Here is a 15,155-nt window from a genome sequence, read left to right as displayed (position 1 = left end):
ACACGACGAGGAGATTCTCCCTCAAAATTCAGCGTTTTCGGCCCGCAAAAATTCTATTGTAAAAGTAATACGAATGATTTACTTCTTTCAATTTGAACTTAAATTCCTCAACGCTTCCGGCAGCCAGACAATCTTCAAGGTGTTTTGTTAACGGTAGATCTCGCACACTTGTACTCTACAGCAACAGGAATCTGTTACTTGGCACTTGAAGTACAACTCACCACCAAAAAGTGTGGTAGTAGCAAGCATGTAAAGCACATTAGAGTTCGTTATTCAAACCAAACAGAGGAATGGCACAGGATGCAGGAAAACAGACCGAATCAACAGAGAATGGGCGTATTTCAGAGGAGTTAGGAAACTTAAGGATTGAAGAACAAAATGTAGAAAGTCCTGTTGATGTGAATCCCGAAAGTCCCGTGAAAACTGCGCAGGAAATGAATGCAGAAGAGTTGAAAACCGAACTTGAGAAAAAGGAGAAGAATCTACAGCAATTGCAAGCATCTTACGAATCCTTGAAGAAGCAACACTCAAACCTTGTGTCAAAAGTTTCAGGAATCAAGATAACTCTAGGCGAACGCTTAAAAAAAGACTCGCAGGCCCTTGCGCAAAGCCGGGCGCAGATCCAAAAGCTAGAGGAATCATTGCAGGAAGCTGAGGATGCACTGAAACTTAACAATGAAGAATCCGAAAGTTTGTCGCTGCAAACGAGAAGTCTCCAAGAAAAAATGAAGCAGATGCAGACTCAGAACGATGTACTGGCCAAAGAGAGCCAAAACTTGAATACACAAGTAAGACAATGGGAAAGAAGAGCAAAAGATGAGCATGAAATGCAAGAATCTTTAGCAGCTCGTCTTGCCGATTACGAAGAGCAGTTGATGGGAGAAACTGAACGGCAAGAACACTACCAGAAAGAGATTCAAGGGTACCTTACCAAGCAGCATAAACTCGAAATAGAACTGGATGCTCTCAGAGAGCAACATTTAGAGGACAAGAGTGAGTTACAAATTACCTATCAAACCAGTTTGGATGAACTATCAGAAACATTTGCTGCTAAAGAATCTGCTTTCAGTTCCTTAGAAGAACAACTACGTCAAGCTGACCTTCGGATTTCCAAAGTGTCAGATTTGGAGCAAGAGCTACGAGAAAAATCACTTTTAATCGGAAAACTACAACACGAGGCTGTTATTCTTAATGAGCATCTTACAAAAGCTCTTTGTATGCTAAAAGAAGGTGATAGCTCAGAAAAAATTGATAAACAACTTATCTCAAATTTGTTTGTATCGTTTCTTACTTTACCACGGGCAGACACAAAGCGTTTTGAAATCTTGCAGCTCATTTCCTCGGTCTTGGGGTGGAATGACGAGCAGAGGGAACAGGCCGGTCTTCAGCGCCCAGGATCTGCTTTCACAAACTGGAGTTTGTCGAAAAACAGTTCCTCCAATTCTGTCTTTTCCGACATTGCATTGTCAAAACGAGGATCTTTTCATGATCCATCAAACTGAAATAAGTGAAACTTCGCTCTCTTTTTTCTTTCCTCTTCGTCTACAATTTGTAACGATTCAAATTTGCATCTTCCTCATTCTCAATAATATATTTTATTGTGAAGGCTGCTGTTCTTTTAAAACGTGTAATATTAAATATCTTTTTCATACCGATCTGTCTTTTTACGTTTACTTGTGTCTGTCTATTATTTCCTCTTCAGTGTAAAAAACTCGCAGGCTGGTTCATGGAATTACTTGAAAGAGTTGGACCGTCGGATTTTCTACTGTCAACCATCCAGTGCTCTTATTTTTTATTAAAAGAATAGTTATTTTCTTACCTTAGTTTATTCATGTTGCATTCCTTTGTATATTTTTTGCACTATATACATGAAGCATTCTCATTACAAATCCCTAACCGTAAGTGTCATTGTATATTTCATGAAAACTTTTTTTGGCTGTCACTCGATTCCTTTTTTATTTGTGTAAACACCCCATCGCGGAACCACTTATTACCGTCTTCCATTTGCTTCTGTCTCTGTAGCAAAGGATTTACAAGTTCTATACCTTGCACTGGAGTAAACGATAATGAACTCTGTAAACCGCTTGCTTGGAGAGGATTCTTTGGTGCCATTGATTGAAGTTGAGCTTTCCTTGCTTTTGGAATTTTCAGCTTGGTGCGGGTATCGATGGAAGCAGCACGAATCTTGCCTTCGCCTTCTTGGCCAAGCATACCAAGACCTTCTGATTCATCATAATTAAGAACCTCAGCTTCTTGTTTGCCAAAGGACACACGGTTTTGCATTTTTCTGAGCTCAGTGACGGCATATTGCTCCTTCATCTTACGAATTCTTCTACCACCGCGGCGACGTTTAGGTTTATCATCAGGAACGGGTAATGCAACGGTGGGTCGTTGAGATGGAGGCTCTAATAACTTTTCAATTTTTCTTTCCACCTCTGCTCGTGTTTGTGTACCGAAGGAGCCATCAGAAAATTCATGAATGGAATCAATCCGAGCAGCCAACGCTACCTTCGCAGCAAGTATACGTATTGCCTGTTTCCGCGCATCCGGTGGAGTTTTTTGGACAATACCCGACATGTAAAGAAATCCGTAATCACCACTAACGGCTGGATTGTTAATCCCGATTGTCGTCAACCTCTTCTTACCTAATGCCGGTAAATTACAAGCAGGAAATTTGCCCAACCTAGTAAGTCCTCCGGCAATTCCGATCAAATTGGCTGCCGTTGTCGAGCCCACAATGATAGAAAGGTTTGGAGCAACCACACTAATTCTTGACTGCACATAGTCTAAAATTTTGGCCTTGGTAGCGCTTAGTTTTTCAATTGCAATACATCCCTGTTTCACATTCTCAATCATATCCTCTGGTAATGGGCGTCCTGTTGTGGTAGTTGATGTTGTAGCGATTACCATGACAGTCGCGGAAGGAAGAAAAGAAAGTTTGCTTTTGCTATTTTCAAGATCATTTAAAAGGGCCAAGGCGGTTTTGCAATAATCAAACGCGTTCAAAACAAGTCCACTCAACTCTGGGAAACGATTGTAATACCATTCTTTCACCAAGCGATGAAGACGTAAAATCTCATCGTCAATTTCCATAGCGATTGAATTCGAGTCGACGATGAGTTGATATTCTGGGTCGTCTTCGATGTTTCCAGTAATAGCTTGTTTCTCAGTACCTTGGTACTTTTCAATTTCTTTGACTACAGCGTTCAATCGATCAGAATGAAGGAATGGGTAAATTAGACGATCAGTTTCAGCGATTGTAGGTTGCTGTTGATCATTCTCATCTTCAACACCTTCTATTGGACCTAAATCATTGTTCAATTCAGAGGAAAGGTCATCCCCATTTTCCGATAACTGCTCGAATTTTCTCTTCTTGTTATTTTGTTCAAGAACATCAGCGTTTTCTTCTTCCGCGTTTTGAGGCTGATTTTCGAAATCATCGCCTAGATCAGCTAATAATTCGTCTGCTAAATTTGACATAATGGCAACAACTGCTTATGTAGAATACTGTAAAGATTGGATATCAACAGTGTCAAAGTCCCTTGTTTGTAAAGACAAAAATTATTACTCTAACAAACGAAACTTGTAGAGTACAAATAAAATAGCGTATAAAAGAAACCTCGATTCTTCTTCGTTTTCAACGACTTTTCCAAATTTCGCCGTTTTAGTTTTACAAACGTCCCAATGTTCAATTGATGCTGAATAAATAAATAAATACGAATTATTAACCAAAATTTGAACGAAAACGGTTCAATCTTATGTCATTCCTACTGGGGTTGGTAGTATGGAGAAAGATGGTGGAACAGAAACAGGCAACGCGAAATCATCTTTCACCAAACACTCATTTCGAGTGGAATTCTGCGTAAAAACCAAGAAAAGGATTAAAAGTAGTTCCTGTTTCTATGCTAAAGAATTAAAAAAAATTTTGGATTGTTCTTCTATTGCAGAACGAGATTCCAACAATTGATTGCTATTCTCTTTGATTTTTCCTAAAAATACTCCCAAAATAATACCATGTCTTCTTCCTTTTCTGAAGAGTGCACACCTGCAAAGGTAAGAATCCGAATGGCTTGTTATACTGGTGACTATGCTAACATTTCCTTAGCAAAAATATGATACTTGTTTCAACGATTGGTATGTAAACAAGTTTTTGAAAGGAGATATCCACAATAGAGAGTGTGATGACTTGTTTTATGATTATAAGCAATGTTTATTGAAAGCTCTGAAAGTGAAAAAGGTTGAGCCCTTGTTGGAAGCTGCAAGGAAAGAGGAATAATCTATATTTGTTGCATCGAACCCTTTTTATGACAAGTTTCTTAAATTAAACTTTTCTTTGTATGCATACTTTTAATGAGAATCGTTACTCTTTGGGAACCACAAAAAAGGTATTCTGAAGCTTGCATTAAAAAAGCAGTAATTAAAACGAAAAGGTGTGTCTATGGTAGTGACCCTTGGAGCGATGCTTTTCATTATTTCCTCTTTTTATTTGCATTTAAAAATATTGGATACATGATATCTAGATTCTACTACGAATGATCAAATCATCAAGTAATTCCTCCGCAGTAGCATGTCGTACATGAACTTGAAATGCGCATTTCATTCACTCAACCTTTAAATGATGAATTTAGATCCCAAGTAATTATTCTCAATCCCTATGATGGAAAAATTCGCACTATAAAGCAAATCTCAAATAAGTCTGTGTATATTCTCAACTGAAATGAGCCCACGGACGGTGAATCCAACATATGTGCGATTGAACTCAAAATATAAAATCTTTGAACGAGCTTCCTATAGCATCTATGGACACATGTTGAATCTACCTTTTTCGCTTTTGCAAAAAGGTAGAAAAACGACACCAGCAGGATTTGAACCTGCGCGCGGAGACCGCAATAGATTTCTAATCTATCCCTTTAACCACTCAGGCATAGTGTCTTTGTTGAGTTTACTTACATGTTCCATTATAAGTACGTTTCTGGAGGATATATTCATTTTGCTGAAATTTATTTAATTGCATCGACAGTTCATGAAACGTTTTGGGAATATTAAAATGGATTGGAATGGTTGTGTATGAAAAAAGGGATTTAGTTGATTTTATACTTCGACACTAATGTTCTTAGGCATGAAAACGGTGATAAAGTTAGTATACTTACAAGAGTATGTGGAACAAAGTAACGAACAAGAGAACCACAGAAATTATACTCCCTTAATGATGCGAACGATTCAATTACCATCTAAACGATGGCTTGGGATAATTCTAGTTAGTTGTTTGATCAAATATATGTTTGAATTTCTTGGTTGATAACATTTGTTTCTCGAACCATCGGTAGCCCCAAATCCATTGTAGCGTCTTTTGCCTTTTTTTAATTTCATCTTCTCTTCAACTTCATTTCTGCTTTTTGCTGGTGTAGTATCGTTTGGATGTTTCTACCTGAAATGGAAATAAACAGAACTGGTCACTACATTTTATATAGAATGGGAATTGTACATAATATAGATGAATATAATGAACCTAATAAATGGTACAGTAGCAAAGTTGAATTTCATATCTACTTTTCCCTTTAGCTTGAAGAAAAAAAAAAAAAAAAAAAAAAAAAAAGTTACTCAGTTGTTGAAACAGACCTATTTAACTGAAAACCCCTTTCAACGCTTGTTAAATATTGTAACTTAAATCAACGTTTCAAACATTTACTCATAACCTATTATTTCTAATTAGAAAATCTTTCTCTTGCTGTTTTACTTTCAAATTAATTGTTTATATTTACAAATAACAATTCAAAATACAACCCTTTTTAGTATTATAAAGCTCCAAACATTATAAATATAAACGCATTCTCTGAAATATAATTAGCGTTAGTATGATACTGAACGAGGAAGAAACGCGTTGAATTTAGAATTTTAGAGTCTTTACATAGTTTTATAATTTCTGAATTATAAAAATTATAGAAACATATAGGCGACGTGGTCAAATTGGAGCAATACATAATTCGCGTCGAATCCTTTTACACCAGTACCAGACGTGAACTATTCTGTGAAGAAATCCTTAAAACAGAAAGAAACCATGGAGCAGCAACATGGTACAAATTTGAATGAAATCAGAAACGTGAAAACTCCATTTAATCCTTTGGAGCACGAGGAAATGTCCCAATTGCTTAGAAAGCAATTGGGACCAGAATATATCTCCCGTCGAAGTGGGCCTGGCGGCTCATCCGTAACTTATCTAGAAGCATGGAAAGCAATTGAGCTTGCCAATGAAATCTTTGGGTTCAATGGATGGTCTTCTTCTGTTCAAAGCATTCATGTGGATTATGTACGAAATCCTTTATTTTCAACAACAGAATTGTTCATGAAATGAAAAATCAAAAATAAATCTAACAAATGCAGGTTGATGAATCAAAAGAAACAAAAAAGTACAGTATCGGCCTGAGTGTAATTGTTCGCGTAACACTGAAGGATGGAGCATTTCATGAAGTAATAGAATTTTCGAAACCAGCTTCCTTTTGTATTGATACTAACGGTATGACTAGGACGTTGGATATGGATCCATAGACAATTGTCGAGCAAAAGCGCTAGCTTTTGAAAAATGTAAAAAGGAGGGCACCACGGATGGATTGAAACGTGCGCTAAGAAACTTTGGCAGTAGTATGGGGAATTGTCTTTATGATAAAACTTATATTCAGAAGATATCTAGGATGGCAGCACCCAAGGTATGTATAAAAAGGACTTTAATACAGTTGTATTCTTTCAGTGTGCTAATCATATTTGCAAGAGTGAGTTTAATTATTCAAATCTTTTACAAAGAAACAGACCTCGTCGGAGGACATCGTCTTTAAGGCCACTGTCAGAAAATCAAAGAGCAGCAAATGAAACAAAACAGCCTATCAAAACTGAACAGATTTCTGAAGGAAACTCAAACCATCGCTTAAACAACATGAAACGTGGAATGAAAGAAGTGTCCGAATCGAAAGGCAGTGATTACTCGGGTTTACCAAACACGAGGTTGTCTCCTGAAATAGCCCATTCCGAAACGGATCTGTACGCTGGTAAGCAAGATTAAAAAGTAAGACTGAAATGCTAATCTATTTAAATTTAAGATGAAGAGCTCGATACATTTCTTATGCATAATGACCGTCCACTAGTGCCCGAATCACCTCGAGTAGACGATTTCGAGGAGTAAGTATGATTTCTGGAATATGAAAAAGTTATTAACTTGAATCAAAGAATGCTAGATGAATTGGAAGAATCAGATGACCCATTGCCGCCTCAACAAGTTGTAGATTCATCATTAAGTAATGCTTCCAACAAGCCCGATGATAATATCCCTGTACAGTTCATGAATGCTCGAGCAGCTTTAGCAGGCGAAAGTTTAAACAAAAATCATAGTTTTCAAGTGCACACGACAGCTACCTCTATTCCAAAATCAAGTGGAATTGATCATAGTCGATCCATGCCTACTCGTAGGCCCTTTACTCATAAAATATAAATTGCAAGAAGAATCTGAACAATTCTATATTTTTTTCTGAGCCATCTATGTGTGTTTTTATTTTTTCATGTTTACCGATTCTGATGATTACTAAATGTCTGTTTGACATAAGAAGTACATAGGAATATCTTCAAATAAATCAAATTAAAATAAAGAATAAAAAACTTTTAGGTCACTGTCGTATAACACCTTTTGAGGATACAACTCGTTCGTTCTTCAGATTTTGCACATACCACTTACCAAATCCCCTCCAAATTTAAAAGATGCCAGAGATGGATGAAAAAGTAAAGAAACCTTCCTCAATTATCGTTGTTGGAATGGCAGGATCAGGTATGAAATAAAACAATTAGTTAAAATGAGAGTCGTCACCATTCTTGCTCGATCAGTTGCTTACCTAAAATTATAGGAAAAACAACCTTCCTACAACAATTGAATGCGCACTTACATTCTAAGGAGAATCCTCCGTATATTGTAAATTTAGATCCTGCTGTCAAGAATCTCCCTTATGAAGCAAATATTGATATTCGCGATACGATCAATTATAAAGAAGTTATGAAGCAGTATGTAACTTTGCTATCAAAATTCTTTTAAGAGAGCGTTTCTAATCGGTTTGTTTAGATACAAATTGGGTCCCAATGGTGGCATTATGACCAGTTTGAATTTATTTGTTACCAAATTTGATCAAGTTTTAAAAATTTTAGAGAAACGCGCACCAACCGTTGATCATATTTTGATTGATACTCCTGGCCAAATTGAGATTTTCCAGTGGTCAGCATCAGGCACTATTATCAGCGATACGCTTGCCAGCTCATGGCCCACCTGCATTGCCTACGTTATTGACACTCCTCGTTCCACATCAACTTCTACTTTCATGTCATCGATGCTTTATGCTTGCTCTATGTTATATAAGACGAAGCTTCCTCTAATTATTGTCTACAATAAGTGTGATGTTCAAGATGCCGAATTTGCCAAGAGGTGGATGACAGATTTTGAAGAATTTCAACAGGCAATTGTTAAGGACGAAGGAACAAGCGCTGAAGGTGCTACTTCTGGATATATGGGATCTCTCGTAAATAGCATGTCTTTGATGTTGGAAGAGTTTTATCGACACTTGGATTTTGTATCTGTTTCCTCAGTGACCGGTGAAGGAATGGACGACTTTTTGAAGGCAGTGGATTCCAAAGCTCAAGAATATGAGAATGACTATCTTCCAGAAATAGAAAGATTAAAAGAAAATCAAAAACAGGACAAAGAAAAACAAAAGGAGGCTCAATTGTCGAAGCTCATGAAGGACATGCATGTATCCAAAGAGGATGCTCCAGCAGAGACAATATCTGATGCGGAAGAGGATGAGTACGATGGTGAATTTGTAGAACCAGATGAAGAGGAACCCACGGATGAAGCCGCAGAGGATATTTTAAGGCAATATAGAATATCTTTGGGCATTCCAGATGACGTTTCTGATGAGAAATTGCTCGAACTTTTGACAGAAAAAATGCAAAAGTAAAATAAAGTTTTGATCACTTCATTGTTTTTTTTTCTTAGATATAGTTGATTTCATTTTTGGGTTTTAGGCAAACAAGAATTATATAAATATACCATGTTCATCAAAGATTATACTAACTGTACCACCACTTTAACAACAATAAATAAATAAGCATTGTAGGAACAGACCTTTTCCATATACTGAAAAAGAGTAAAAGGGAATGGACCCCCCAAGCAGTCGGTTGCATCAGGTAAGCATACGAAGGATAGCGGTAATGGACGTGTTTGTGAACCCAAAACTGAGCAACATTAAAAACAAAATCACGATCGAGTTGTCTAAAGGGGTTCCACCCAAAGTTTCTCATATCTGAAATGCCAATGCTGTCATGGTGCTGATTCAAGAGGTTCAAAAGAAACTGATTGTACCTCGGAAAAGCTGCAAATAAATTTGTTTGATTAGTGGAAACTAAGGATTGAACCAAATGAAAGCGTGTAGAGTTGAAAAGGATGATATGTATTATAGCACCAATTGAATAATTCGTGAATTTTGAGGTACTTGCAATCCGTGGATCAAATTTGTCAGAAATCAAACGTGAATTCAATAAATCCTCATAGGAATGTTTTAAAGAATAGCCATTAGAAAGCTGTATTTTTGGAGGACCCGGCTTGGATAACGGGTTTGTTGGCCAAATGAAGGCAACATCATAAAGAGAAGATTTTGATAACAATACCGAATCAGTCGTGGAGGCTATCCACCCACTTTCCTGATTCGAATTTTCAAGGATGTCGATATCTGTAAGGCCTACAGAATAGAACTTGCATAAGGGATTTGGAAGAACACGATTTTCTTCACCAGAAACAGAAGTTAAACGAGTCATGCTATCCATAATCGAGTATATCTCTTCACTTGGTGATGAAACCAAGAGGATCCGCTTCTTTTGCATCAAACATTTATATAAAATGAGGAAAACCGGACCGAGCCAATTATCTATCAATGAATAATAATGTCGAACTAGACTAGGAGAAAATGAATCATACGTAAGTTGTTCCCTAGTATTGAAGATGGAAAGAATGGCACTGAAGTCTTGCTCTATCACGGCTGATTGCAATCCTTGCTGATACTCTTCTAAAGGCTCACCGGCATTGTACGAAGATTGAATGGCCTTTTGAAAATCATGGTAAACAAATTGAAGCACATTCTCGGGATCTTTCAATGAACTGGGGGAGACAATGGCTTTTGATACGAAGTCCAAAAGATTCAAGTATTTCGCAGCAGCTTCCTCGACGCTCATATTCACATCTTCCAAGAGAATACCAATTGAAGAGAAATATGCATTCCTTTCATAATACTCTCCTAGTTTCTTCCTGTAAACGCTTAAACATAGCTGGTTTCGAAATCGAAATGCTACCATGCACCGATCCAACTGTTGAATCCCGCTAGGAAAAAGAGAATATTCAATTCCTTCAAGACTTACGTTATCGGGAAATATCCTTTTTATTTGGTAGCCTTCTCTAGCTTCAAACATAGCATCAACGATGGCACAAACAGACATACTTATAATGTACAACAAACGAAACAAAGCTAAATAATTTTGGTATTCTATATCGGAACTCAGGTAAGGTAAATGGGAAAAACAGTAAGAGTAAAAGGAGAGTCGATTCAACGATTTTCTGTAATGGATTGCTTACATGAGTTCAACTGCACAGGGTAACCATACCTAACGTTCGTGTCCAAAACCAATATTCCATAGTTTTTCGAAAACTATGAATCACGCCAGAATATCTTCGTTCTGTCGTAATAAAAACATAAAAAATGAGTTTGGTAGAACTTTTCGTCGCTGGATTCATGTCGGTGAAAAGATTCACGACTTTTCTGTCATAGATGTAAGTTTCATACTTCCTAGAGAAGTTTCGCACAGGCTTATTTTAACATTTTTTAGAAAAGAAAGATACCTGAATTAGAGCTAGAGTACATTCGTTTGCAGCATGATGCTACTAAGGCTGATATGATCCATCTTTCTCGAAATGATCCTAATAATGTGTTCAGCATTGGCTTCCATACACCCGCAGATAATGATAAGGGAATTCCTCACATTTTAGAACACACTACATTATGTGGAAGTAAGAAGTATCCAGTCAGGGATCCATTCTTTAAAATGCTGAATCGCAGTTTGGCAAACTTCATGAACGCTTTTACTGCTTCAGATTTCACATTCTATCCTTTTGCAACTGTCAATCCTACCGATTACAAAAATTTACGAGACGTTTATTTAGACGCAACACTTTTCCCAAAATTAAGAAAGCTTGACTTTTTACAAGAAGGGTGGCGTTTTGAACACTCAAATGTAAAAGACAAGTCTACTCCTATTATCTACAATGGTGTTGTTTTCAACGAAATGAAGGGACAAGTCTCCGACTCTTCCTACGTCTTTTACATGCTCTTTCAACAACGTCTCTTTCAAGGAACTGCGTATGGCTGCAACAGTGGAGGAGATCCAGTTGCTATTCCGGATTTGACCTATGAAGAATTAGTAAACTTTCACAAAACTCATTATCATCCTTCGAACGCAAAGATTTTCTCTTATGGCTCATTTCCCTTAAAGGAGAATCTGGCTGCTTTAAGTGAAACCTTTTCGCATTTTTCCCCTAAAACAATCAATAAACCGGAAATGTACCTGGCTGATTTCGAATCCGAAAAACGTGTCACCGAGTACGGTCCTGCAGACCCTGTGATGCCTCCTGACCAACAGGCTAAGTTCTCAGTTTCATTTTTAGCAAATGATACGGCAGATATTTACGAAACCTTTGCATTGAAGTTACTTTCTAGACTATGTTTGGACGGCTTTTCTTCACCTATGTACCAAGCTCTTATTGAGTCGGGACTAGGCTCAGAATTTTCTCCCAACAGTGGCTACGACTCTACCACAAAGCGGGGAGTTTTCTCTGTTGGAATTGAAGGAGCTGCCAATGATGCACTTCCCTTATTAGAAGAAAAAGTGTATTCTGTGTTCGAAAAGTTGGCAAAGAACGGATTCAAACGAGAAAAGTTAGATGCTATTCTTCATCAAATGGAAATTTCTTTGAAGCACAAGTCTGCTCACTTTGGTATGGGATTAGCTCAATCAGTTCCATTTTACTGGTTCAATGGCGTGGACCCGGCAGATTATCTTTCCTGGAATAAGCAGATTGAATGGTTCAAAAATGAGAACAAAGATGGAAGATTATTCCAAAAATTGATTCAAAAGTATGTTTTTGAGAACAAGTCACGATTTGTTTTTAGTATGTATCCTTCCGCTGATTTCTCAACGAACTATCAGAAGAAGGAGGCTCAAAAGTTGCAAGAGCACGTCTCATCTCTTTCGGCAGACAAAATCAAAGAAATTGAGCAGGTCAGTGCTGATTTGCTAGAAAAGCAATCAACGCTTGAGGATACCAGCTGTTTACCCACTCTTAGCGTTTCTGACATTAGTAAAACTACGGAAAAGACTGAGCTTGACTCTGTCAAAATGGACAACGTTCCTATCCAATGGTACAAATTAAGCCCGGGTCTCACTTATCTTCGAGTATTATTTCCTTTAAAAGATTTCCCTGAACACCTTCTCCCTTATCTTAGTGTATACTGTGATGCTTGTCTTAGTTTAGGAACTTTTGATGAAAATATTGCTGAACTTGAGCAACATATTCGCCGGTACACTGGCGGTATTAACATTTCACCATCTCTTGTTACTGATCCTAAAGATTTGTATAAAGCTGGACTTCACTTATATGTTTCTGGATACTGTTTAGATGAAAATGTGGAGAAAATGACCGACTTGATTAAGAAAGTGTTTTATGGCACAAACCTTGACAATCGTGAAAAATTGGCGATTATGCTCAAGACATCTATCAGTGGTGTTACTGATGGCATAGCTGAAAGAGGACACGCATTTGCACGCCTGTCATCAGCTTCTAGCCTTACGGATAAAGCCCGTATGTCTGAGCAACTCAATGGCCTTAGTCAAGTGAAGGTACTTAGTGAACTGAACAAGGCAAAAGATTTGGATCAACTAGTTTCTTACCTAAAAGAAATTCAACATATTATGAAGGAGACTCGTGATGTAAAAGTTGCAGTGAATGCTGCATCTTCACAGCAAGAAGTCGTGAAGAAATCTTTGAAGAATCTGTTGCCTTCTCCATCTGCGGATCCCGCAGTAGGCAAGCAACAGGACACTAAAAAATTTGAACCTTCTTCCACTCAAGTTTATCATGAACTTCCTTTCCAAACGAACTTCGCCTCCTCGTCATATGTGGGTGTTCCATACACGCATGAAGATGGAGCAGCTTTACAAATATTATCATCGTTGCTTACTCACAAATACTTGCATGGAGAGATTCGCGAAAAGGGCGGTGCTTATGGTGCTGGTCTCTCGTATGGTGGAGTTGATGGAATCCTTTCCTTCTTTACTTACCGTGATGCTGATCCATCTCGATCATTAGGAATTTTCACGGAGGCCTCGGAATGGGCAGCCACACATCTGTTTTCTGAATCTGACCTTGATGAGGCAAAACTAAGCGTTTTCCAAGGTATTGATGCTCCTCAAAGCGAAAGCCAAAAAGGCGTATTACAATTTTTAGATGGTGTTACAGATGATATGTTACAACACCGCAGAGAACGTCTTTTGGATGTAACAGCAGAAGATGTTTCCCGTGTTGCCAAGCAATATTTGGTGAATGGAAAAATTTCTTCAAGCACTATTTTAGGACCCAAGATGTCCATTCAACCGGCTGGTTGGGAAATTAGCACACTCAGCTCTTGAACCCTTTTTGAGGAAATCGAATGCATTTATTCAAGACATGGTTAACGAACATTATTCTATGCATTAATGATAAAATTTGACAATTGAAAACCTATTTGATATTAAAGTTTCTGTTTCTTTCACATTTTTTGTACCACTGAGTCTAATTCTTTCATTCCTATTGTTCGGCTGGCATGTGTTGATGGAGAAAAGAAGACATTTTATAAAGATATATTTAAATATGTAGTTTGTTGTATAATTTAATTCAATTTTATTTCATATCCTTGTATATGTCTTACTGAGCTATATTATTCAGATATGCACTTCTACATGAATTTTGAAGTAGTTTTCCAGAGCCTTTGTAAGTAGTTAGTGCTGTTTCTAGAATTGTAAAACGATTAAAAGATTCCATTCCGCCTTGTATCTATAAACAAGGCAGCGAAATGTTGTTTATAAACATAAGAATTCTCAACTTGATGACACTAGTGAGAACTTCAAGATGATTACTTTCCAAGTCCTGTTTAATTCTTCTATATTCTTTTCTCTCAATTGTTTTATTTACTTTTCTTTTACTCAGTTTGAATACCCCATTAAAACAACCGTTTTCGTTAGACTACGTTAATCATCACTAAAAGTAATTTACGCACTTGAAGAAAAATATCAAATTGAACAGTCACATAAATTTTGGTAAAACGGAAATTTCTGACAGATCTAATCTTTCACCAAGCTTAACAAAATGGTAAGAATGCGTGAAAAAGAGATATGCAAAACGCAAGCTCGTCGCGAATTTAGCGGTAGAGTTACTTGTGCATATGCTCTTCCTGAACAAGAAATAGAAAACTAACTTGAAATAGCCTCGTCAAATCAACGACATTAAGCAATTCTTGGAAATCGCTCGCAGAAAGGACGCTACTTCTGCTCGCATCAAGAAGAATCAAAACAAGGATGTTAAGTTTAAGCTCCGTTGCTCTAAGTACTTGTACACTTTGGTCGTTGCTGATGCCAAGAAGGCTGAGAAGCTTCGCCAATCTCTTCCTCCTGGTATGTAACAAAGCTTTTTTAATACTCTTGCAAGTTATTGAGTGTTCTTGTGTTGAGATGCAGGACCTTTTAAATCGACTTGCCGGCGGTAGAAAAGGAATTAGGACATTTCAATGAAAGTACTAACTTACTATATAGACTTGACTGTTTCCGAGGTTGGAAAGAAGGCATAAACAAGCTTAAGCTGAATAAAACACTTAATAAAAAGTGGTCGCAGCACGATCATTGGTTTTTTATGCTGGCTATAATCACGTGTGTGTCAAGTCACGGCTTTTCTATGACTATAGTACTGTAATTGTATGTTTGGAGACGTTGCGTATTTTTTTTTTTTTGAAAAGTCTTGTAGAAATTTTGGTATCAATGTCAAATCATAT

General features: G+C 37.4%; 8 protein-coding genes and 1 non-coding gene across 9 annotated transcripts; 6 read left to right on the top strand and 3 right to left on the bottom strand.

The window, feature by feature from the left end:
- Window positions 1-290: 290 nt before the first annotated feature.
- rud3 (Golgi matrix protein Rud3) lies at window positions 291-1,502 on the top strand (the record flags this gene model as incomplete). The annotated part of the gene is made up of 1 exon (XM_056181069.1): window positions 291-1,502. One exon carries the CDS (start codon window positions 291-293, stop codon window positions 1,500-1,502), a length of 1,212 nt encoding a protein of 403 aa, XP_056036156.1.
- A 415-nt stretch (window positions 1,503-1,917) lies between these two features.
- Window positions 1,918-3,480, bottom strand: prp31 (U4/U6 x U5 tri-snRNP complex subunit Prp31; the record flags this gene model as incomplete). The annotated part of the gene is made up of 1 exon (XM_056181068.1): window positions 1,918-3,480. One exon carries the CDS (start codon window positions 3,478-3,480, stop codon window positions 1,918-1,920), a length of 1,563 nt encoding a protein of 520 aa, XP_056035586.1.
- Window positions 3,481-4,014: 534 nt separating this feature from the next.
- Window positions 4,015-4,276, top strand: mdm35 (mitochondrial phosphatidylserine translocation complex subunit Mdm35; the record flags this gene model as incomplete). Its single annotated transcript, XM_056181067.1, has 2 exons — window positions 4,015-4,053; window positions 4,106-4,276. The coding sequence occupies 2 exons, from the start codon at window positions 4,015-4,017 to the stop codon at window positions 4,274-4,276; spliced, it is 210 nt and encodes a 69-aa protein (XP_056036154.1).
- A 574-nt stretch (window positions 4,277-4,850) lies between these two features.
- SOMG_20104 lies at window positions 4,851-4,932 on the bottom strand. The gene has a single exon. It is a non-coding gene; the product is annotated as a tRNA-Ser (tRNA).
- A 1,126-nt stretch (window positions 4,933-6,058) lies between these two features.
- Window positions 6,059-7,480, top strand: rti1 (Rad22-like protein Rti1; the record flags this gene model as incomplete). Its single annotated transcript, XM_056181066.1, has 6 exons — window positions 6,059-6,307; window positions 6,382-6,468; window positions 6,525-6,704; window positions 6,767-7,040; window positions 7,092-7,170; window positions 7,219-7,480. 6 exons carry the CDS (start codon window positions 6,059-6,061, stop codon window positions 7,478-7,480), a joined length of 1,131 nt encoding a protein of 376 aa, XP_056036465.1.
- A 263-nt stretch (window positions 7,481-7,743) lies between these two features.
- On the top strand, window positions 7,744-8,987 carry npa3 (RNA polymerase II binding AAA family ATPase Npa3; the record flags this gene model as incomplete). The annotated part of the gene is made up of 3 exons (XM_056181065.1): window positions 7,744-7,810; window positions 7,887-8,040; window positions 8,099-8,987. The coding sequence occupies 3 exons, from the start codon at window positions 7,744-7,746 to the stop codon at window positions 8,985-8,987; spliced, it is 1,110 nt and encodes a 369-aa protein (XP_056036152.1).
- Window positions 8,988-9,099: 112 nt separating this feature from the next.
- On the bottom strand, window positions 9,100-10,518 carry SOMG_02272 (DENN domain-like containing protein, implicated in vesicle formation/trafficking; the record flags this gene model as incomplete). The annotated part of the gene is made up of 1 exon (XM_056181064.1): window positions 9,100-10,518. The coding sequence occupies one exon, from the start codon at window positions 10,516-10,518 to the stop codon at window positions 9,100-9,102; it is 1,419 nt and encodes a 472-aa protein (XP_056036151.1).
- Window positions 10,519-10,729: 211 nt separating this feature from the next.
- cym1 (mitochondrial metalloendopeptidase) lies at window positions 10,730-13,761 on the top strand (the record flags this gene model as incomplete). Its single annotated transcript, XM_056181063.1, has 2 exons — window positions 10,730-10,849; window positions 10,906-13,761. 2 exons carry the CDS (start codon window positions 10,730-10,732, stop codon window positions 13,759-13,761), a joined length of 2,976 nt encoding a protein of 991 aa, XP_056036150.1.
- A 715-nt stretch (window positions 13,762-14,476) lies between these two features.
- Window positions 14,477-14,954, top strand: rpl3801 (60S ribosomal protein L38; the record flags this gene model as incomplete). The annotated part of the gene is made up of 3 exons (XM_056181062.1): window positions 14,477-14,479; window positions 14,595-14,781; window positions 14,920-14,954. The coding sequence occupies 3 exons, from the start codon at window positions 14,477-14,479 to the stop codon at window positions 14,952-14,954; spliced, it is 225 nt and encodes a 74-aa protein (XP_056036149.1).
- Window positions 14,955-15,155: the final 201 nt, after the last annotated feature.

Source organism: Schizosaccharomyces osmophilus, chromosome 1 (genome assembly GCF_027921745.1).
Source record: "Schizosaccharomyces osmophilus chromosome 1, complete sequence".
Taxonomy (NCBI): Eukaryota; Fungi; Ascomycota; class Schizosaccharomycetes; order Schizosaccharomycetales; family Schizosaccharomycetaceae; genus Schizosaccharomyces; species Schizosaccharomyces osmophilus.
Note: the sequence above shows the minus strand (reverse complement) of the source record. Positions and strands in the feature narration are given on the sequence as shown.